The following is a 22,895-nucleotide window of genomic DNA, read 5'->3' on the forward strand; positions in this document are numbered from 1 at the left end:
ATTCCATAGGTGTAATGGATTTTATATTGTACAAACTGTATTTTCTATCGTCCTACACCAACCCTACACCTAAACCTACCCCTTACAGGAAACTTTATGCATTTTTACTTTCTCAAAAAAACTCACTCTGTATGATTTATAAGCGTTTTGAAAAATGGGGACATGAGGTAATGTCACCTTCTTCTTGTAATACCTATGTCATACCCATGTCATTATACAAATTTGTGTCCTCATATGTCACAAAAACGTACACACACACACACATTTGGGTCATTTGTCATTTAAAAAAATAAAAATGTTCTTAATTTTTTAGAATTCAGTTAAGTTTGATTACTGATCAGACTAAAATCGATAAATTGTAACACATTTAATTAGCAATTTGAAAAAAAGAAAAAGTAAATGTAATGTATTGAATTTTTCAACATGGTGGGAAAATCACTGATAAAATTAGATTTGACCATTGAATTACTTATTTAAAGTCCACTTTTTAACAATAAATGGTAACAGTGGCAAAAAAAAAAAAAGGTTAGGAATTTTTATTAATAATTACTCATTTTGTTTAACTATTTACACCAGGGCTGTCCAAACTCGGTCCTGGAGGGCCGGTGTCCTGCAGAGTTTAGCTCCAACCCTAATTAAACACACCTGAACCAGCTAATCAAGCTCTTACTAGGCATAGAAACTTCCAGTCAGGTGTGTTGAGGCAAGTTGGAGCTAAACTCTGCAGGACACCGGCCCTCCAGGACCGAGTTTGGACAGCCCTGATTTACACACTTGTTGTTAGACCTTGCACTTATTATTATATATAAATAAATACATATGAATGTCATAAAAGTGAAGGGGACAAGGTATTCCTAGAGCTTCACAAATATAAACAATAAAATAATGTGCAAAACATTACAGAGTCAAACCATATCAAAATTGAATAAACTATTGAAACTGAGTTTCTTGACTATTTTAAAACTTTTTAATGACTGAAACATCAAGCCACATGTTTATTGTCATATTTTGAGAGTGACCCATTTGCAGGCAAAATATACAGTATGTTTGCAAATATTTCATTATATTATAAAAAAAGCATGACATTTTTATTTTTTGTTTTTTACATAACCTTTAACCACATTAACATGTGCCTCTGTGAAGTACCTCATTTGACCTCATATTACTACCTTAAGGGTACATACACATTTTAGGGGTTAATAAGGTAAAAAATTGTACCTTTTATGTGTACTTCTCCAGTAACAAGCTGTTGTACCCCTAAAGGTACAATTTTTACACACCTGTTTCTGATGAAGGACCTGTGGCGGTATGCTCAGGTGATTTTGAGTTTTCCTTACATCCTTGTAATCTCCATTGAAATTGATGGATTTGCAGTTTTTTTTTTCATGTTAGCATACCTGCAGGCCGCTCCGTGTCCCAGTATGATTTCACACTGTCCTCCGTTCAGGCAGTATTCAGGCTCTAGGTCACAGATGCTGGTGCACGGATTGCCGTCCACCGTGCTGTAGCCCGGGTCGCACAGACACTCAGGCTCTGAGGTTAACGTGTTCACCACGCAGCGGGAGAACTCATTACATGCCATAAACATACATGGATCGGCGTGATCAGCTGGATTGGACAATGAGAACTAATTGGCTTTGAATACTTGTGGCCAGACACACAAAGATGCTTAAAGACTTAATACAGGTGTGGTTATCCCTTTAGGTTAATGTGGATGCTTTTGTTTACTGTTCTGCCCCGTTCACATTGACAGCGTTTATAATGCTGGAAGTCGCTGGTAGGGCTTTCTACTTCTGAATGTTATTGGTGTACTTTGTAGATTTCAATAACATTCGAAAATCTCATTACAAATGAGTGAGAGTTTAGTTTGACAAGGAGTCAGTCTTGTTGCTAATAATTAACATGTGGGCAGATGAAACTGAATGACTCTTCATCGCTTTTTCACTGTAAATCACAGTCAGCGTGAACAGAACTTTCTTAACCCTCATAACGCATTCAGGTCTGTTTTGGCCTAGAAGAGATACATACAATTTTTTTTTTTCAGATTTCTTTATAATTACTTTTTAAGAGATATAACAATTAAAAAATAAATAAATGTTACATGTTGTGTGTTTGGGTCATTTTGGGCCCAGGTATGTATGTAGTACCATTTGGTGTTAAATTAAATTTTCTATAAAATTATATTAGTGTCAAAAAACTTTTGTAGAGCATATTTCGCCTGTTCTCACACAAGTTCTGGGAGTGTATTTTGATGATAAACATGAATATGTACACCTATTTAGAATCATTGTAGCATGAATAATTGTTGACCTTTTCATCTGAAAGTTAAAGTTTATGCAATGTATTTTATTATTTAGTTTCTTTTAATATTTATGGTGTTTTGTTAGAAATAAATATGTAGGTTTCATAAATCTGGACTGTTTTTTGAGCAGTCATGAGTAATAAAGTCAAAGGAATGCGATTAAATTCTATTCATTCCATTGGGGTTAAATACAGATAATTCTCAGATTATGCATTTTTATAAAATTCATACAATGATATATTCAAATAAGATTTCTCATCATATATATTGCATCATAGCTTTTTGGGGTGCTTTATGTGCAATTTTAAATATTAAAGAGAGGTTGCTGATCATATAGAATCAGTGTTGGGGAAAGTTACTTTTAAAAGTAATGCATTACAATATTGCGTTACTTCCTAAAAAAGTAACTAATTACGTTACTTTATATTGAAAGTAATGCGTTACGTTACTTTTGCGTTACTTTTTAAATCTGGGCAGGGCTTGCTTGTTTGTTTTTAATATAAAAAGTTATATTTTTGGCAAATGTAAAAGCCCTAATTGGATCATCGAAGGTCAGCAGCAAATTTGTTAATAAAATGGGATTAAAAACAAAGTAGATTTGTATTATTTAACATATTTAATTATTGCAGCTGTGCGTCATATTCTGAGTTGCTTTTAAGTGTTTTTATTCATTTTGAGGAAAACTAAATCTGACTTATTTATTTATTTTTTTTGTGAGTGAGATGAATTAAAGCATGTTCACATTTATTCTAGAACTAAAGTAACATCTTACTCCCGATTTCTCTCAACATGGGGACAGCAGAGATTCAATCAATAAATGGGAAAAAAAAGAAACTGGCGTTACTTATTTGAAAAAGTAACTCAGATATTTTCTTGTAAATTAAAAAGTAATGCGTTACTTTACTAGATACTTGAAAAAGTAATCTGATTACGTAACTCGCGTTACTTGTAATGCGTTACCCCCAACACTGTATACAATATGGTTTTAGTTGAAAAATATGAAGTTGCGACTGTTATATAAAACACCAATTCTTTGGGTCCAAATGGACCCTGAATGTGGAAAAATGTATACAGATTTTAAATGCATTATGAAGGTTAAAGGGATACTTCACTCAAACATGAAAATTCTGTTATCATTTACTCACCCTCATGTCCTTCTAAACCTGTTTTTTTCAGCAGAACACACACACACAAATATTTTAAGAACATTTGGACCCCATTGACTTCTAAATTAAAAAGTAATGCGTTACTTTACTAGATACTTGAAAAAGTAATCTGATTACGTAACTCGCGTTACTTGTAATGCGTTACCCCCAACACTGTATACAATATGGTTTTAGTTGAAAAATATGAAGTTGCGACTGTTATATAAAACACCAATTCTTTGGGTCCAAATGGACCCTGAATGTGGAAAAATGTATACAGATTTTAAATGCATTATGAAGGTTAAAGGGATACTTCACTCAAACATGAAAATTCTGTTATCATTTACTCACCCTCATGTCCTTCTAAACCTGTTTTTTTCAGCAGAACACACACACACAAATATTTTAAGAACATTTGGACCCCATTGACTTCCACTGTATGAATGAGACTTTTTTTTTTCTTTTTAAATATCTTCATTGCGATCCACAGAAGAAAGAAAGTCATGCAGGTTTGGAACAACATGATGGTAAGTGAATAATGACAGAAGTTTATTTTTGGGCAAACATTTCTTTTAATAAGGAACTATCTGATTTCTCCTTTCGACACGTGCTTACCTGCTTCCACATCCACTGATTGGGAGTCGATTTCCAAGTCCAGTCTCTTAGATGCCGCATTGCAGAAGTCCTCGAGCACACACTGCACAGTCTCCGTAACATTGTATGGAACCGGTTTGTCTATTTTCATCTTGCTGTTTACCACCACACTGCCGTTCTTGAAGTTCAGAATCTCCAGCTCCTTAAATCCATTCAGGTTGGACTGTAGATATGGCAGGAGCTGTGGGAAAGCAGAGATAAAAGTGAAATGAGAGAGTTGCGTCTGCTCTTTCATCATTGCTGACTAATGCAGACTGGTTAATTGTGCATGAATGTAACGCAGCTCAGATACGAAATTTTTGGGATTGTCAATTCTGAAGCAATTCTCCTCAATTGCTAGAAACTGAACGATTTTGGCCAGTGTTTGTCTCTCATCCTATTCCAATATATGCAAAACCTTCTCAGTGCTCATTTCATTCTGCATGAGGAGGGCCCGTTAGAGATAAAGACGGTTGTTCAGGAGAAATAGGGCGTAGCAGCTCAGTCATTCATCTCGGCTCAAGATTTCAAGAGCTTGATTGCACCAGTCACACAAAAGATGGAAGACTTGAGGATATGATATTCGCATAAGAGTCACAGATATTATTAGCGTCTCGAAAATCTCTCAAATTAGATTTGCATATTATATATTAATTCACCATTTGAACCTTACAATTTTTGTTTAATGTAATGAATTAAACTGAAAATATTTGTAATCATTTAATAATAAATAGAAAATCAGGAGTTAACATTTGAAATCTGAAAGTCAAAAAATAATATATATTTTTAATTTTTATTCAAAATACATTTAATATAATATTTTTATTGTTAATATATTTGTAAATAATTAAATTATTTTAACTAATATTTTAAATTAATAATTTTAAAATGGACCATGTGTAATTAAATGTGTAATAAAAAAAAAAAAAAATATATATATATATATATATATGTATGTGTATATAATTTTAAATGTTATCAATCATTTAATAGTGAATGGAGAGTGAACAAAAGGAGTAAAGACCATGTCTGTATAACAGGAGGTAACTAACAATTTTAAATATTTAAATAAAAATGTATTATTCAAAATATAATTCATATTTTAAATTATTTTAATGAATATTTTTAAATATAATGGATGAAAATATTAAATACAATTAATATTTTAGATATTTTAAATCAAATTTATTGACAATTTTTGTTTAATTAAAATTAAATGTTCATTTTAAAATATTACATATTTTTAATCATTTAATAGTGCATGGAGAGTGAGAAGGAGCACAAACGGAGTGAAGGCCATGTCTGTATAATGGGAGGTAACTAGCAATTTTAAATATTTAAATAAAAATGTATTATTCAAAATATAATTCATATTTTAAATTATTTTAATGAATATTTTTTTTTAATATAACAGATGGATATATTAAATATACTTCCTATTTTAAATGTTATCATTAAAATTTTGACAATTTTGTTTAATTTAATTCAAATTAAATGTTTATTTTAAAATATTAAATATTACTAATCGTTAAATAGTGAATGTAGAGTGAACATGAAGCGTGAGAAGGAGCACAAAGGCCTGGCCTGTATGTTAAGTAAGCGCACGTCTGTATAACAGCAGGTAATCTGTATTTGGAGGTAGACTTGATCTGCCAGTCATGATCAACCTCTCACCTCTCGGCTAAGTGCCAGGGCAGAGCAGGTGTTATTCTTTCCCACAGGGCACGCTGTGGCTCAGAGCTCAGCCTCAATCAATGTTACTGTCTAGCTCATGCCAGTGTCGTGACCTTTGATTGCCGTCACAGGACAGAAGGAATCATCTAATATATACAGTAGCACTCATTTCCAAATAGGTTAATGAATGAATGATCACAGACAGCAGCATTGTAGCGTATCCCTATTTTTGAATACTGATTCCCACACTCATTCTACCACGGTGCTTACACTTGTATCTACTGGTTCATAGGGATCTCTTTCAGTGCTGTTCTGTTCTATAATTGATTAATACTTAATAAAAATATATATATTTTTAAAATGTTATAATATAAAAAAAAAAAATTAAATTAAATTATTTTTGTTCTCCATGTCCAATCAAGATGGTTGCTACACAAACCAGTAGAGACAGGAGTAAATGAGCATCCTACAAGGTCGAAAGGCTGAAATCAATGCAAACCTAGTATAGGACTAAAATATTACAGCCGTCTCTACAAAAGCTACCAAAACGTTGAATTATAAGTGGGCAAAATTGATGTGTACGGTGGAAAAATCAATGTTTCTTTTGCAGAATTTGCAAGAACATAAATATCTTGAGGTTATCAGATTATCCTTTAAAAGCCCATTTATGAATCAATGTACTAATTTTATGGCCATTTTACCTAGATACTTACCAGAGTAGCTTCTGAGCAGATTTTTGGTAGTTCATATCATAATCCAAAAGTTCTCATAGCACTGGTGTTAGTCTGGTGACTTTGAACTACAACACAATACTAGTTTGGGCAACCACTTTATTGGAAATTGAGTTTTTGTGTCTTGGGATATATACAAATTTAAAAAAAATTGAAAATAATATCTTAAAGAACAGAACATATAGATGTAAATTGCAAAGAGCCCCCTATACCCCTATAAGAGCGGTTCAAGTAAATTATGAAGATTATGAAGAAAAAGGAACAGTTAGGAATGGACATTATTGTAGTCTTTAACACACATGAAAACCAGTCTGGACCAGTCTAGATTGACTATTTTTATGTATCTTAAAAGAGATTGCATTCACCATGACTCATTCACAAATAAGCCACAAAATCAGCTACAATATCTCTTTGAATTGCTTTTATTACAAAGAATTAATTGAGCTGTTAATTTCAAGATCAACAAAAGTGTTTTGTCATTGTTGTAACACTCTAATAAACAACAGTTGGAGACTGATTACATTCAAGGACATGTGTCTCACCCAAGAACAATTCAAAATCATTAGGCTGCCTAACCAACTAAAAGCAGATTTAGAGAAACAAAACTAGACAGCAAGTCCCTGAGGTATTTTTTATTTATTTTTTTGGCATGCTCTGTGTTTTTGGTCGTTTAATTCAACAAGATTGTGAAATTGGTTCCTCTGCGTTTTACACAAATAAGAAAAACAAGATTATTTACAGATATACAGTTTTAGCATTTGATATGAGCACATATTAATGTTAGTGCGCACTGAGATCCTGAGAAACCAAAATTTGCTCAGAGCAATAAGGCAACATTCACACTATCAAGAATAAAACAACTAATGAAAAATTTTTGCAGGTTGTAAGCGTTCAACTTTGGTTAATGCTGGTTAGAGAGCTCATTGATCAGCAGTTATTAAAGACAGTTTTTGATCAGTAAGATCAGAAGTGGGAAGTTGTTAGACAAAAGTGCAGAATTTAGTGCCAAAAAGTGATTAATTATGCTTTTTCAAGTTTGGATATAGATGTACCGGTATTGAGGCTAATGTCTTCTGTTCTCTCTCAGTCACTTGACTAGAAGCCTCGGGGTTTGGCGAGTCACTTGGTTCAGAGAATTGCCTCTAGTTGAAAAAACATGATATTACAAAATATAATCTGAATAAAAACAACAACACTTAGTTGTGAAACTGTAATATGATTGGCGAAGAGGCGGTCTGAAAGTTTCATGTTTGTAGCACTCTTGTACACGTTGTATATGAGTGGTGCAGAGTGGAAGTGGAGTGTTTTTTTCTTGGATGAGTACTGGGTTTTTTGAAAGTTGAAGCATATAAGTTTTCTCTTGTATTAGGATTGTTCGGGGCAGGTTTTCTCTCCAGTGAGCGTGGAGTGACCGGAGAGCAGAAAATGAAAAAAAGGGAGTCAAGCTGGAACAGAGTGATTATGCATCACTTTGAACAGGGATGAAAAATCGCTCCACTTATATGCAATTCAAGTTTATGTTGCATGGTGACATGTAAAGCTTGATGGTTTGGTTTATTCTGGAGCAATTTTTGCTGGCAGAGAAAAAAATATAACAAACTGGTGAAATTTTGTCTAAAAAATGAAGGTACTCAATTTTTACTTCTTGTATATTGAACTGTTTTGATCATAGTTGTGATTACATGCGGCCTAACGTCTACGGTTGAACTATAGCCGAGCCGATATTCAGTACTACACCGCTCTTGCTCGTTTGAGATTGCTTAATTGTTTTGAAATGGCCATACAGGGTTTTATTCTGTGTTCTTCTGTCTAAATTGAAATGTAAGGTAAACAAAGCTCAGAGGAAAACATTTGAAGTGACAAAATAAGTATCCTTGTGCAAAATGTACAGAAATGTAATTCACTTTTCTGTCAGTCACCCAAACCCTTTATACAAAGGCTTTATAGAAAAATGCATATTACAATTTCTAACAACACTGTTCTCAGATGCCATCTGTCAAATCCCTGCAGACAAATGACACACTTTATCTATTAAGTTTTACCAGCATGCACTGCGATACAAATGAAAAAAAAGGAAAGCTAACAACAAATGGAGGATAGAAAGGCATGCAGCAAGATAAAGTCAAAGACAAAAGTGTGTTTACCTACCAGTTCAAGAAACGTGTTCTCCAGTGATTTGTACTCGGGGGAACTCTTGTTGAAAAGATCCTCCGAAAACATCATATTAGTCACACGTAAACTAAAAAACACCACTAACTCTTTGGCCTGGTTAGAAGCCATCATTGAAGGAGTGGTAACGTAACCTAGAGGACGAGCCGAGGATTGTGGATTCTCGTCGACCTCTGAAGGGAATCCTCTCCCAGAGTCCAGAGTATCGTCCTCCTCATCAGCCTGTTCAACATCTCTGTTAATATCTGTACTACTTTCATGTGGGGGAGGTGAAACTGTCCAGAGAATCTGTCCCTCTTCATCCAGGAAATTGTCTGGGGTCAGGTGTGAAATGAGGTCTTCTGTGGGCGTTAGCTCAGAGGAAGTTGCTGCAGGGAGATTTGGTTCTGGAGTTGTAAGTCCAAGTGGGGGCACCTTTTGATGGAGTGTGTCTACGGTGGCACGGACAGATGGAGACTCTACATGGTCACTAAGGTCAATTGAAGTGGGCAACTCAACTGGACCTTTAGGGTATGAAGGAAGACCTTCGGTAGAGGTCTCTAAAGGTTCAGATGGGCCAATTGTGTCATCTTCAAGAAATATAGCATCTTGTGCTCGTTCTGTAGGGGTTAGGGTTGTCAAGATTGATGATGTTGCCTCTGCAGAAGTGGCCTCTGGTGTTATATCAAAATTAATTTCAGGTTGAGTTGAAGAAGATGCTTTTGCTACTTCAAAAGACTCCAAGTCCAGTGGTGCAGCTGTGGCAACAATTTCATTTCCCACATCCTCTTTCACTTCCGACCACTTTGATAGGTAATCCACTGTAGTGGTTCTTGGCAAACCTTGAAAACAAAGAACCGGTTTCAGAGAGTGTCTTTGAAAATGCATCTAATGCGAAATTACAATTAATTCTTTCATTTTTTTAGGCTGCATAACTTAAGTGTCTTAGTTTGGAAGCAAGTGCTCTTGTACACTACTCACTACAAATATGAAAGATTTACCTTCGTTTGTTGAAGTGCCTTCAGTGGTTAGACTTGTCGTCTTTGAACCCTCAAGATGGGAGTTGTTCATTAGCTCAGTGGTTACTGGTTGCGTGGGAACGTGGGATGATATATCAGGAAAATTCTGTATATCACTTCTTTCTGTCCTATCAGGGCCCAGATCTCCAAAAGAGATGCCCATACTCCCAGAAGGTGCTATAATGTCCTCCGAGTCCACTTTTGTGGACTGTGTACTCATTTCCCCAGGTAAAAACCTTGATTCTTTGCTGATTTCAGTACTGGATCTCATGTTCTCCCCGCCTGCTGTTAAAGAGGGCGAATCAGGTAAGGTTAAATATTTGCAGTCTGTCTAGGGCTCTTATATTGATTGTATTGATTTTGTGTACCTGGTTCGAAAATAAGGGAAAGCACGTCCACAGGAAGTGATGTGTCCTCACTTAGTGCCTTCACCACCATACCCTTTAGGACTCCCTCTATGCCATATTCATCAGTGGAGTCTGTGTCACCTATGGCCCGTCTCCCATCAGTCTCAAACACTACAGCATAGCTTGCTGCAGCACCTTCAGGGCTGACCGATGTTATGAAGGGAATTAATTGGTTTGCATGATGTTTGCCTGGACTTGTATTAACCTGATTGTCTGTCTTATCCCTCATGTTCTCTTTGGGGCTGAAGGACCCCAAGGTCATTTTAATACCTCAAAATCATACTTATCATTGGCCTGTCAGGTTAATACTTGGTTAAGACTTTTTCAAATCTTATGAGAATTGATTGGTGTACATATTGTAGAGATTCACTTTTGGCAGCTGTCTAATTGGAAGCTAAATAATATAGGCTTATTTTGAAATTCATTTTCACATGCACAGGATTTGTGATCTTTGGGAATGTAAAGCCATTGTTAAAAGTACACGAGGGTTAATTATTACAGTTTTCCCAAAAGCTACTATCATAAGATCATAAGGTAGTAAACAAGCATGTTGTGTTACACAGTCTACAGTACAAGAAAGCATAATGGTACAGTAATTGAAACACAGTTGTTCTGAACACAATTTGCCAAGTATTTCTTCAAATACTTACCCCAAGTTGCCCCTGTGATAGGATTACCCATCCAAAAATACAATTTTCAAGTTCAATGGACTGTAATATCTTGGTGAATCCCACAGTTCCAGCATCAACTTACCGAAATCCCAGCACCCGAATCTCTTTAAACCCTGGAAGTTTGTCGAACACATGCAGCATCTGCAAAAGTGTAAATTAAAATATTATAGACATATTTGTAATATCTTTATTTCAATAACTACATAATTAAACCAATTATGCACAGTTGGTTACATAACCTCATATTTTGAATTGTCCAACATGCTGACAACGCTGTAAAATCATGTGCCACGGCTAATCTTATGCCGGCTTTTGTAGTTACCCAATTCTTGTTTGGCTTTCCTGTTTTTGATCTTTTACTGAAAGCTACTTTCAAACCTACTGTAGTAATTCGTTTTTTTTCTCCACTTTGAGATGTTCTCTAGAATGTTCTTAACACAAATGCATTTCATTACTTTTATTACAGTTATCACTCACTACCCCTTAAAAATGTATTTCTTTTATCAGGTTTCATATGTCAATGTTCCTGCTTCAATATTGCACCTTCTGTGAGCTCAACATCATCACACAGGCTCAGGTGAGATGTAATTTCTCTATTAGTAGCTTGAAACAGCTTGATCTGTGTAAAATGGCACATGTTTAATAGTTGATTTCACCTAACCTTCTCATGAAGATTGCGAGTAAAGTCTTCATATTGCGGGCTGCCTGGATCCCTCAGTAGTGCGGGGTCTACTATAGTCACACTGAACTCCACAATGTGCTCTACCAGCCTCTGAGGGACAACATCTGGTGCCCCAGTTTCCTATCAGATCAGAGAATAGTCAATTTGTTTGTTTCTAACTTCATTAGTATGTTAAGTGCATATTCTAAAAAGCACGAGTTAGTGGCCGTACGCTGTCAGATTCCATGATGAAAAGCTCTGCAGGACTCTTTGAACCTGAAGCATAAAAAGCCATCAGTCAGTCACATTTTTATAAGATCAACCAGTATTTCTTTCTCATTCGGATGGTGAGGACTTACATTTCTTGCCTGGTGCAGGTGTGAGAGCCCTAAAATTAATTGAAAACATGTCAAGAAGGGACGAATCAATCCGAGAATGATAAATGCAATAAAATTCATTGTCCCCGATAAAGGGGTTGACTGCATATAATGTTTGTGTGGCTCTAACACCCAAGCGTAATATGTCTGGGCACAGATCCCTCTTATTAAAGTGGATCAGGTCAGAGAGCAGTGTTTAGCTAGGCCACCAAATATGAACAAACTTTGTTTTTTAAAGGACAGGCTGAGATTTTCTCATCTCCCACTAGTCAGGTGACCTCATTCTAGATATTCTGAAGGGTTCGAGCCCAAAATGAAGACAAGTAACTCGCCATACCATGAATACTGAAACCAAGAAGCCCTTGAATTCAAGATCAACTTCGGGATTCTTACCTCTTCTGTTCATCTTGAGCTTTCACTCTCTGTAAATGATATAAACCTCTTTGAGAATTTACGAAAAAGCCTTTTTCAATTGAATAATATTGGCACATTTAGGCTGTATTGGCAAGACGAATGGACTAAATTGGCAACGGACACGAGCAGATACTCACACTGGCTACCATGTCAAGATGCTCCTGTGTGCTACAAAAATTTCGGGCCAGATCCTCCATGCAAAGTGAGTCTCTCTGACAGGCGTACACCCACTGCTGGTACTCCATGGTGTCAGGAACTCTGTCAAGAAAGATCCGGAAGGCCTCCCACACAGCTTCTTGACAAACTGTTAAATATCATGGGAATTATTTAGAAAAGGCCGTTAGAGAATTGAGAGAGGACTAACAGCAAAGACCTGATAAAACATGCCGGGACACTTAAAATTAATTATCTGCACCACTGACAGAGGTGTAACATACTTAATAGTGTTTAGCATGCAGTCATTTGCTGCCATTATCTCATTTTGCCCACACGGTTATTATGGACATTTAATTAAGAGTATCTCTTAACTGCATCTGACAGCTAAATGTGCTTCACCTTTAGCTTGTTTGTACCAGTAATTTAAAATCATGCTTCATCTGCTTCAGTGTAAAAATGTTTTGTCAGGTAACAACAAAAAAGTGCCTCATGTGGAATTATCTAAATTAATTGGCTTTATTCAAGCCAAAAATATTATTTAATATGACCGATGACACTTCATCCCAAAATGACAATGTTGTCATCATTTACTCTCTCTCACGTCATTCCAAACCTGTTTGACTTCATGTGGATTAATTTGATTATCCTTTTGAAGTTTTGAGAGTTTCTGTCCACATTCATTGTAACTGCATGGCAAACGTGACTAGCAAATTATTTATAATTTCAGGTTTTGTGTTCTACACAAGTCATACAGCAACGTAAGGGTCAGTAAATGATGACGGGATTTTAATGGTTTTCCCACTTTGTTTAGCTGCATTCACATTTATATTCCGGTCATTTTATACCATTTAAAAGTTTGGGGTCAATAATATTTATTTATTTATTTAATGTTGTTGAACATTAGTCTCTATGCTCATATTTATTGCATAACTCACTTTATTTTCACTTTTGATCAATTTAAAGCCTCCTTGCTGAATAAAGTATTAATTTAATAAACAAAACCTTTGAAAACATATTTATAAAGTAAAAAATTAGATTAGATATTGAAAACAAAATTTTTAATTTCCATATTTTTATTACTTTTTTTTTTTTTGCCTTACCACATGTAGAAACATAGAAAAATCCATACTATAAGACTCAAAGAAGGTAAGCCTAAAAAAGTACACTACTTTTATCTATACTTGGCTCAGAGCCACTTCTTTTTTTTGGCTTGACATGATCCTTCATCTCTCAGAAGGCTTCGAATGATTGGGAAGCTAATTATGATTTATGAGGATCTGAGGTGTTATTGCCAAATTTGTCTCTGATGCTCAAGGCTCCGTCCCTTGTGGTGTTTAGGGTAGATGTTGTCCTACCTCTTAGTTTGTAGTAGGCTTTATAGCTGGTGATGACCTCCGCTATGCTCTCCTGTGGACAGACTTTCACCCCCGTATTAAACAGCGCTGATCTCTTTGCTCGATGCGCATCTAGAGAAAGTGAATCTCTGCCATCTGTCAACTGTTTCATTGGCAGTGGAGTCTCCAGGAAGTGCCTGTACTTCACATTTCTGATCCTGAGAATCAAGTCGTCAGCAGTGAGTTCTGCAAATGTCACAACAACACCGTGTGTTCATTGTTTCAGAAGAGCAGGATCAACTTTACCTGAGAAAAGTAAGCCGATGGATCATATAATTACACTTCATGTAATTACTCTCGCTCAGAGACCATTTGAAACCCTTTAAGTCTATGATTAGTATGCTGAATGAACATTAATTGGATTAGGCCTAAGTCAAGCAGTCGGTTATAACACCATCCCGGCAGATGTTAAGCGCATTCACTAGATAAGAGTTAAAAAGGCCTCTGCTCTCCATTTGTAGTAATCTTAATTGTGTTTGATTGAAATCATAGAATTTTTACATAAAGACCAAGCTGAAAAAGTCTTCAAGATTATTAAAATGAAAAAGTCCTGCTTCTAAATGTAGTCATTATATCGTTGTTTTACATTTATTCAATATGTCATTCAATATTTTCATTTTCAGAATTTAACTCGATTTTATGTCAGCAATTAGGAAAGTTCAGCTGTTTTTTGTCCATATAATGACAATCAATGGGGTCTAAAACAAAAAACAACAACAAAAAAAAAATATTGAGACTTTTTTGTTTTAAAACATCTCCTTTTGTGATCCACAGAAGAAAGAAATTCATACATTTTTGGAACGACATGCAGGTCAGTAAATTATCATCAAATGTTTGTTTTTGCATGAACTAGCCCTTTAAATGATCAATTTTAGAGGTTAAATTTTACAGTGATGTGTCATTAAAAGTTCTTGCTTGCCAGAGACCCTAACCCATTCTGACATCTAAGAGTATTTATACTCAAGGTGACCCACCTTCTGACCTGTTACATAATCGGTTGTGGCCAGAGATAGTGTTATTAGAGTTGGTGATTAGAGTTAACCAGCACCTGCGGTCATTGGCGTAATAGACTTACACCTGTTGTTTTACTGGTATTTACAGACTAGTGAAGTTCAGGATGAATTGGTCAGATATTAGAATGACAGCAAATTTCACTTCATTAACTTCAGTTCATGTCATTGTCATAGTGAACATATGTACTGCAAAATGACAGCGATGCATTTAATTACCTACTTCAGTAATGAAGCATCAAGCAATTATACAGTTAATAGCTCATATCAAAGTACATCTGGATGTTTTTACATCAAATGGTAATAGGTCTCACTAGTTTAATAACTTGGCTCTTCAGCGGTTATGGTGTAATCTTTATAATTTCCTCTTAGTTGCAACACTCACAGATCCATTAAAAACAGACAAATTGTGTGTCCCCTCCACATAAGATCTGAGCCACTTCAAGACCTCTTGAGAAATTGAAAGATCATATTAGGTCTCTTTCAAATCAACCACAAAAGTAGGCTACAGGGCCTCCATTAAAATGGGCTAAATGTTTTCAAAATGGAGTATTGTGTGACCAGCTGGTAAACTTCAGAGAGCTTCTTAAAACATTAAGCCTGGCTCAGCAAGGGGGTCCCTCAGACTTCACCGGACCTCTGTTCACCACTTGCAGATTAGCTTAAGCTTAGTTAGTAGACAAGTAGTAGCGTTAGCGATATAAGTGCAGCTACAGTGGAGGCTAAACACATACCTTTGTTTTTAATGTTCTACTGGTAACTTTTAAAGCCAAATGAGTAATCCTGCTTAACAGAATCTCATAAAACATGCAATCAGACCACATTAAGACAGGATTTCGTAGTACATGATTGTGTACATGCAGATTTCTCGGCATAGCATAGCTAGTCATATGTTATATTGCGTTTTGGATGCTGATGTCCTTTGCTGACCAGGCTTATCCTCTGGTTAATTGCATAACCAGTAGCTACACCAGCACTTAAATGGCATGAAATAGCCTGGGCTTAAACAAATTTAGATACCAACAAAACAATTGCATTCAGTAGCTCACAATCTCAACTCAGAAAAAAACACGTCTGTGGCGACATTTCTTCAAAAAGATATTACGTGTCTCCTTCGCAACACTTTGAAAAGTGAAATGTCTAGTGATTGCCTATGCATTCAGTTTTATCCAAAAACGATGAATGTGAATCTGGTAACATTTTATTACTTTGGTTGGTATATGTATTGCTGCAGTTCAGAAATGAAATGACACTAAACGGTTACTGCTTTATCACATTTGAAAATAATGTACTGCATACACTAAACTGTACTCTAAACCTATCCAATAGTGTTAACAAAAGCAGATGCGAGATAAAAACACATTTGCTGATGCAACCTTTAGTTTTTTCTACAAGATTTCTATCATGACTCATGTTTTATGTGACTCATTGTGCTCCAAATCACAAGTGCAGTGCTGTACCAGGTGCGCTACCAAGCAAGTTTACTACAGTAGAAAAGTCATTCATATGGAACTGGTTATGTGATGCAACCATAAAAATGTAGTAGTTTGCAAATCATGAACTATGGTAAAAAGTGTTTTGTTATCATAGCCTAGTATTTTGCTAGGTACTGCGCAAAAATAAGTCTTGTAATCATAATTTGTGTGAAAAAGGGATAAAAGTGTGAGTTTTACTGTTAATTTCAATTGCAAGCTGCATTTAGAGTTTAAAAAAATGCTTTTCTAATGAGACTCTTTAGCAAATTCTGCCAGTACCTGCATTATAATGGTAATGGACAGTCATGTACTATAGATTCATGCAAACTACTATATGACTATCAGTGTTGAATCTGTAACAATTACACCATTGTTGTAATTCTTCTCAAACCCTGGTGTCAAATCAGATTGGACCTTCAGTCGAATTATTTTGATCACACACAAAAGACGCACGCCCTGTTCTAGTGCCACTTGTGGCCCTATTTAGAGATGTTTGCAGTGGAAGACGGTGAGCTGATCGCTCAGAGATACAGGGGTCCCAACAATGTGTTTCTAGGTCACAAAACATCTGACCACATCTGTTAATTAGCAAATGAGCAGATGTAGGGCCAGTGGTGCAATTTCTCAAAGATAAACCAGGGTGACTGGTTTGATCATGTGTCCCGCTGCCGTCTATGAGCCCGCCGAGCACATGTGCAGACATGAGGGGCGGCGATGCTAATTGAGCTGTACTTCTGAAGCGATGAGCGAGGCCCCACAGCAAAGCTACAAGCCAGAAAAGATTAGTGTTCCACACGGCCACAAACAGAATGCCTTTTGTTTCTCTCTGCTAATGAATGGAGCTTCTGAACGCTGTAGCCAGACTAGAGGCATTCAGAACTCGCATGAAATGTTAGCGAAACGTGCTTTTCCAGCATATTGTACCAAAAAGGAAGCGCTAATGGCGTGCTTGCCACAAAAATGTTATCAAATGATTTGTCATCAGGCTTTGTTTTGCATAAGAAAAATCTTTGGGTTTCTTTTATGTCCTCGCAAATTGGCTCCTAAAATATTTAAAAGCTCATTCGATCACCGAGGGCGGAAAGATACTATTGTGTGAGGAATCGCACAGGCTGTAGTCGCTCTGAGGCGTTGTACGTTACCAGAAGTCCTGTTTTTGCTGAATTATAAGGCTTTGTTTAAATAAAACAGCATTAGAATGGCGTTCAAACGCCGGCTTACCTTTGATTCTAGTGGCTTGGAGGGTAAACAAGAACAGAATGAGGAATAATCCTGTTTTCAATGGCATGTTGCAGTAGATTATGTCCTTTTGGATGTAAAGTCGCTCATTTGGAAAGAAAAGACAGTCCGTATTGACTTAACTCACGTCTGAGTGTGAAAGAGTTAATTTCCATCGACTATGTGTCCAGGCATCCATGGACGGGGCTGTTTGTGGGCACTACTATAGGTTGGGTGGTATTCCTGACTGATGGTGCAGATTCTTGGGCACACACTTGGTCTGAAGTGTGCGAGTGGTGTGGAAGATGCTCTACAGGGTGTAAGGGGAATGATGAGGTTAAAAATGCTGCCTCTTTTTCTGGATTAATCTGTTTACCTCTCTCTGACTCCTAATCCCCGTGGCCCCACGTGGTGGACTATCCTCATCCTGTTAGTAGCCTTCTGGGCCAGCATCTGCTAGCCTCCTTGCTTCGGTCACAAGCCACTCGACTTGCCTACTTGCTCTGTTTCCAGTCCGCCCGATGCCGTCTCTCTCAGTCTGGCCCACTCAACACAAGTTTCTCAGCACTCTGCCAGCTTTTGTGGCTGCCAAGCCGAAACCCTGTATTCTACTCCCCCTGTTTGGGACAGCAAGCTCTGCCCTTTCTCTGATCATGGGGCCAGATCTGTGTACTGAGCGTGAGTTGTCGTACCCTTGTGGTGCATGTTAGTCCCTAGGCCTACTGCTTGAGCTGGGAAGAGGATTACACACACCCTGCTTATTAAATTTCACAGCCATAAATAAGTCTCCGCAGCTCAAAATCCATTCAAGACCTTCCACGGCGCTGGACCGTGCACGTTGAACTTTCAACTTTCAAGAGATAATGAGAACGGGCTGGTGGCCGTTTGTAACCAGCAGAAACCCCTCTGGAAATGAGAATTTTAATTATTTTTCACCTAGTTAGGGCTCTGAATTAAGCTGCTCATTTCGCTTATGACCTAAAAAAAGAAAGAAAAAAAACAACAACTCTCTTCTGCACTGCATCTTGAAGTGTGGCTTTATTTTTATATAGGGACATAAAATTCTAAAGAAAAACATTTAATGATCAGCCTCCTTGCTTCGGTCACAAGCCACTCGACTTGCCTACTTGTTCTGTTTCCAGTCCGCCCGATGCAGTCTCTCTCAGTCTGGCCCACTCAACACAAGTTTCTCAGCCCTCTGCCAGCTTTTGTGGCTGCCAAGCCGAAACGCTGTATTCTACTCCCCCTGTTTGGGACAGCAAGCTCTGCCCTTTCTCTGATCATGGGGCCAGATCTGTGTACTGAGCGTGAGTTGTCGTACCCTTGTGGTGCATGTTAGTCCCTAGGCCTACTGCTTGAGCTGGGAAGAGGATTACACACACCCTGCTTATTAAATTTCACAGCCATAAATAAGTCTCCGCAGCTCAAAATCCATTCAAGACCTTCCACGGCGCTGGACCGTGCACGTTGAACTTCCAACTTTCAAGAGATAATGAGAACGGGCTGGTGGCCGTTTGTAACCAGCAGAAACCCCTCTGGAAATGAGAATTTTAATTATTTTTCACCTAGTTAGGGCTCTGAATTAAGCTGCTCATTTCGCTTATGACCTAAAAAAAGAAAGAAAAAAAACAACAACTCTCTTCTGCACTGCATCTTGAAGTGTGGCTTTATTTTTATATAGGGACATAAAATTCTAAAGAAAAACATTTAATGATCACAATTGTCGTAAATGACTCAGACTACTACTAAAACAACTTTTACTAATTTTATATATGTATATGTTAAATTTAAAAAAGCATCAAATGAAACTACAAACAGGATAGTTTTTAATATGCTGTATTTGAATATCTAGGTTGCAAAATATTAAAATTTACCATGGTAAACAGGTTTCCTATACCAAAGGATCGTAGCCAAATATCGTTACTACTTTAAAGTCATCAAAAATTCACCATAAAATGTTTATTTTCTAAATCAAAATTATTGTTATATCCCAATCAGAATTTTTTTGTGTTTTTAGACAAAATTGATGTTAAAGGATTGTTGCTCAGCTGTATGTGCAAAAACATTAGTTAATATGAACCCTACAAACAATGTAAGCTTAGAATGTGTCTGGCATTTAAAAAAAAAAATTCATATGTACTGGCTAAGACTAAGTTAACACAGTTTTATTTTAGTAAGAGTAACTGTAGTAACTATACTCTAAAAAAAGATGCTAAATAGCACTAAAAGTGGTTCATTGGCTCGCAATCATAGAGGAACCACTTTAAATGCTATACAGCATCTTTGTCAAGCGGTGCTATGTAGAACCATTTTAGATATTGTCACTCCACTCTCATATGTTTGCTATGAATGGGAATTTAATACAATGGCAAAAGCTGTTTTTAATCACTTTTATGCTTTTCTGAGGTCAAAAAGTTTCATATCTGTCTGGGGGACCTGGAATAATTCCTTATAGGGGGCCTTGGGGGCAAAAAGGTTGAAAATCACGTTATCTTTAGGAAATACGCTGTAATTTAATGTTGATTTTTAATCCTTTCCCTTATTAAACTACGTGACTAAGAGAGAGTTATTGAGCCTTTAAATAACTATACAGGGGTTTAATGGGTTCTTTATATGGTAGTGGTGCTATATGCACCTCAACCACCCTGAAGAACCGCTGAAGAACCAATTTTTTTTGTGTGTATGGCAATATAGTGGAAGCTTTGGTAACGATTTTACATTTTTGTGATCTTTACTGTTAATTTGTTTATTTATGGAGTAGATTATAATTCTTGTGCCAACATTATTACTTTGCCATCAAAATGTCCTAGTAATGTTCCAAAAGTTTTTTTGCACTCCTTTTTTTTTCCTAATTTTCATATTTTCCACTGCACATTATATATTCAGGACAATAATGAACTGATCAATTAACATGCATTTTTCAGAATGTCTTTGGTAGCTCTCTTTTTTCTAATAACAGCATGAACTCCACTATGAACTCCCCAAGTTAAATTGTAAAACCTGATGTTCCAAAATTATTTGAGAATGATATTGCTCTTCAGTGGAAGTTAGAACAATAAATCAATGTCACAAAACTACCTACTTATTTGATTAGTGACCTATGAATAGTGCAATATTCATGATATTTCTTTCTTCAAAATTTTAAAAAACCTTTCAGCGTATTTCCTGGTTTAAATCAGGTTTTGAATCCATTTAATTTTCAAATTAGACTCCAGATTTTCAATATGGTCTGTGATTTATTAGACAGTTGGACCCCATTGAACATTCAGGACACCCCTACCAGCTGCTTTCATTTTCTGCTTTTAAAACAGAATCAGAGGAAAATCCTGTTCTGACTAATAACCTCAGCTCAATGACAGAGCTCTGCAATGCGGCTTTCGAATTCACCTATCCAATAGTGAAGTTAATTCATCTGTCTTGATAGCATGAAAAGTCCAGGGATAGAGTACCGGCAATACTTATGCGGTAATGCAAAAAGTCTGGAAAATCAGTCGACCGACCTTTCTACGTTTAATTGTCTTCGGGAGCCTGATTCTATTAAGAGCGGTAAAAATGAGCTCAAATGCAAAGCAGGCTGAACTTCTCACCTATGCTAATGAGTTCCATCACTGACCAATCAAAAGGGTGAACTTCAATTAACCTGGAGTGAGTGACTGTCCGGGCAGCTGTCTGGAGTCAGCACATCTCTCCTGCGACAGAACACTCTCCTCCGTGTGTCCTCTGACAGAGCTTTACATTGATGGATAACAGTGACTGACTGAATTGTCACTTTCATAATCCCTGGATACAGCTCTCATTATTTCGCCCCATGCTGCGTGACATACATATGATCTGTTGATCTTTGCTTGTGAGATCTTCCAAAGTTGTTCTACACATATCCCTTATATGAGATCATTTTTGTATAGATAACTTTCTAGGCTTGGCTAGTTATTACTGCCCAGGAAAAAAAGAGATACATTTCACTCTTCGCATGTTGACCTATTGTAAACATGTCCTAAAATAGTATTATTGTTTTTTTGTTTTTTTTTGGTCCTCTTAAAATTCCAAAGGCTGTTTTGTTCATAGTTTTGAACTTGATATTTGCTATCAACATACAAAACCATTTCTAGAAATTTAGAAGCATTTCTACTCTCCCTTATATATTTGACAACATTTTATTTTATTTTATACTGTTTTTAGATTTGCTATCAACACACAATCATTTATAGAAAATTAAAGCATTTGTGCTCTCCCTTATATATTTCACTTACTGTATATTTGACAGCTTATATATATTATAATATTTTATTTTATTTATTTTTTTTTATTTTATACTGATTTTAGATTTTGACTCCAACCCTTGCCCCAGTCTTCTTTGTATTAGGGTTAATATAATTAACTAAATCTAAAACTAAACCATACAACACATTTACATTAATATTAACATTTACTATATATATACACAGTTGTGCTCAAAATTATTCATACCCTTGGTAAATATGACCAAACACTCAATTTACAAAAAGACTTCTAACCTAGAAATCTAACCTTTCATTGGAGAATAAGGATTTGAAATGGAGGGAAAATCTCGTTATGAAATAAATGTTTTTTCTCTAATACACAATTAATCATACCATCTTTATTTAATAGTTTTTGCAACCTCCTTTTGCCAAGAGAACAGCTCTGAGTCTTCACCTGTAATGCCTGAAGAGTTTGGAGAACATCTGACAAGAGATCAGAAACCATTCCTTCAGATCCTTCAGATTCCCAGCTCCATGATGGTGCTCCTTCTCTTCAGTGCACTTCACTCATTTTCTGCAGAGTTCAGCTCAGGGAACTGGGACGGCCATGGCAGACGCTTCATTTTGTGCTCAGTGACACATTTATGTTTTGATCATTGTCCTGTTGGAAGATCCAACCTTGCCCATTATAAGATTTCTAGCATGGACAGTCAGTTTTTAATATTTTTTATCTTTTGGTATTTAATTGAATCCATGATGCCATGTATCTGAAGAAGATGCCCAGGATCTCTGGCAAAAACATAGGCCCACAACATTACAGATCCAGCAGTATATTTCATTGTACTTTTTTGGTGTGCACCAAACCCATCTTGAGTTTTAGCTGATAAAAAGATCATTTCATCTGACCATACAAGCCAGTCCCGTTTGAAGTTCCAGTAGTGTTCAGCAAATTATTGTGCTGGAGTTTGTTTTTGGATGAGAGCGTTTTCTTTTCTTGATTTTTCTTGAAGCAACATGATGTTGGTGCTGTTTGATAAATTAGTTTGAGACTTTTTGACCCTAAAACTCAACTTCTGCAGTTTTCCAGCAGTGATCTTTGGAGAGTCTTTGGCCACTTAAACTCTCCCCCTCACATTGCATTAAAACAATAAATACACATCCTCTTCCAGGCAGATTTGTAACATTTTCGGTTGATTGGAACTTTTTGATACTTTAGCTTATATATATATATATATATATA

General features: G+C 36.3%; 1 protein-coding gene across 5 annotated transcripts in view; it reads right to left on the reverse strand.

Moving 5' to 3' along the window:
* The window catches only part of LOC107752749 (interphotoreceptor matrix proteoglycan 1-like), a 24,562-nt gene extending 6,572 nt beyond the window's left edge, over window positions 1–17,990 (reverse strand). For 3 of the 5 annotated variants that reach the window (XM_016568784.1, XM_016568789.1, XM_016568788.1), the window contains exons 1-14: window positions 17,439–17,990; window positions 13,694–13,918; window positions 12,320–12,486; window positions 12,162–12,190; window positions 11,751–11,779; window positions 11,624–11,667; window positions 11,392–11,532; window positions 10,813–10,871; window positions 10,021–10,202; window positions 9,635–9,937; window positions 8,634–9,475; window positions 7,538–7,627; window positions 4,063–4,282; window positions 1,398–1,608 (exon numbers count right to left, since the gene is read on the reverse strand). In XM_016568784.1, coding sequence (XP_016424270.1) covers window positions 1,398–1,608; window positions 4,063–4,282; window positions 7,538–7,627; window positions 8,634–9,475; window positions 9,635–9,937; window positions 10,021–10,202; window positions 10,813–10,871; window positions 11,392–11,532; window positions 11,624–11,667; window positions 11,751–11,779; window positions 12,162–12,190; window positions 12,320–12,486; window positions 13,694–13,918; window positions 17,439–17,505 — 2,609 coding nt within the window. In that variant the 5' untranslated portion in view covers window positions 17,506–17,990. The remainder of the gene's footprint in view (window positions 1–1,397; window positions 1,609–4,062; window positions 4,283–7,537; window positions 7,628–8,633; window positions 9,476–9,634; window positions 9,938–10,020; window positions 10,203–10,812; window positions 10,872–11,391; window positions 11,533–11,623; window positions 11,668–11,750; window positions 11,780–12,161; window positions 12,191–12,319; window positions 12,487–13,693; window positions 13,919–17,438) is intronic. The other 2 variants (XM_016568786.1, XM_016568787.1) reach the window with 2 other exon arrangements.
* Between the last annotated feature and the right edge of the window lie 4,905 nt (window positions 17,991–22,895).

Source organism: Sinocyclocheilus rhinocerous, unplaced genomic scaffold (assembly GCF_001515625.1).
Source record: "Sinocyclocheilus rhinocerous isolate Xijiao unplaced genomic scaffold, SAMN03320098_v1.1 scaffold61, whole genome shotgun sequence".
Classification (NCBI taxonomy): domain Eukaryota; kingdom Metazoa; phylum Chordata; class Actinopteri; order Cypriniformes; family Cyprinidae; genus Sinocyclocheilus; species Sinocyclocheilus rhinocerous.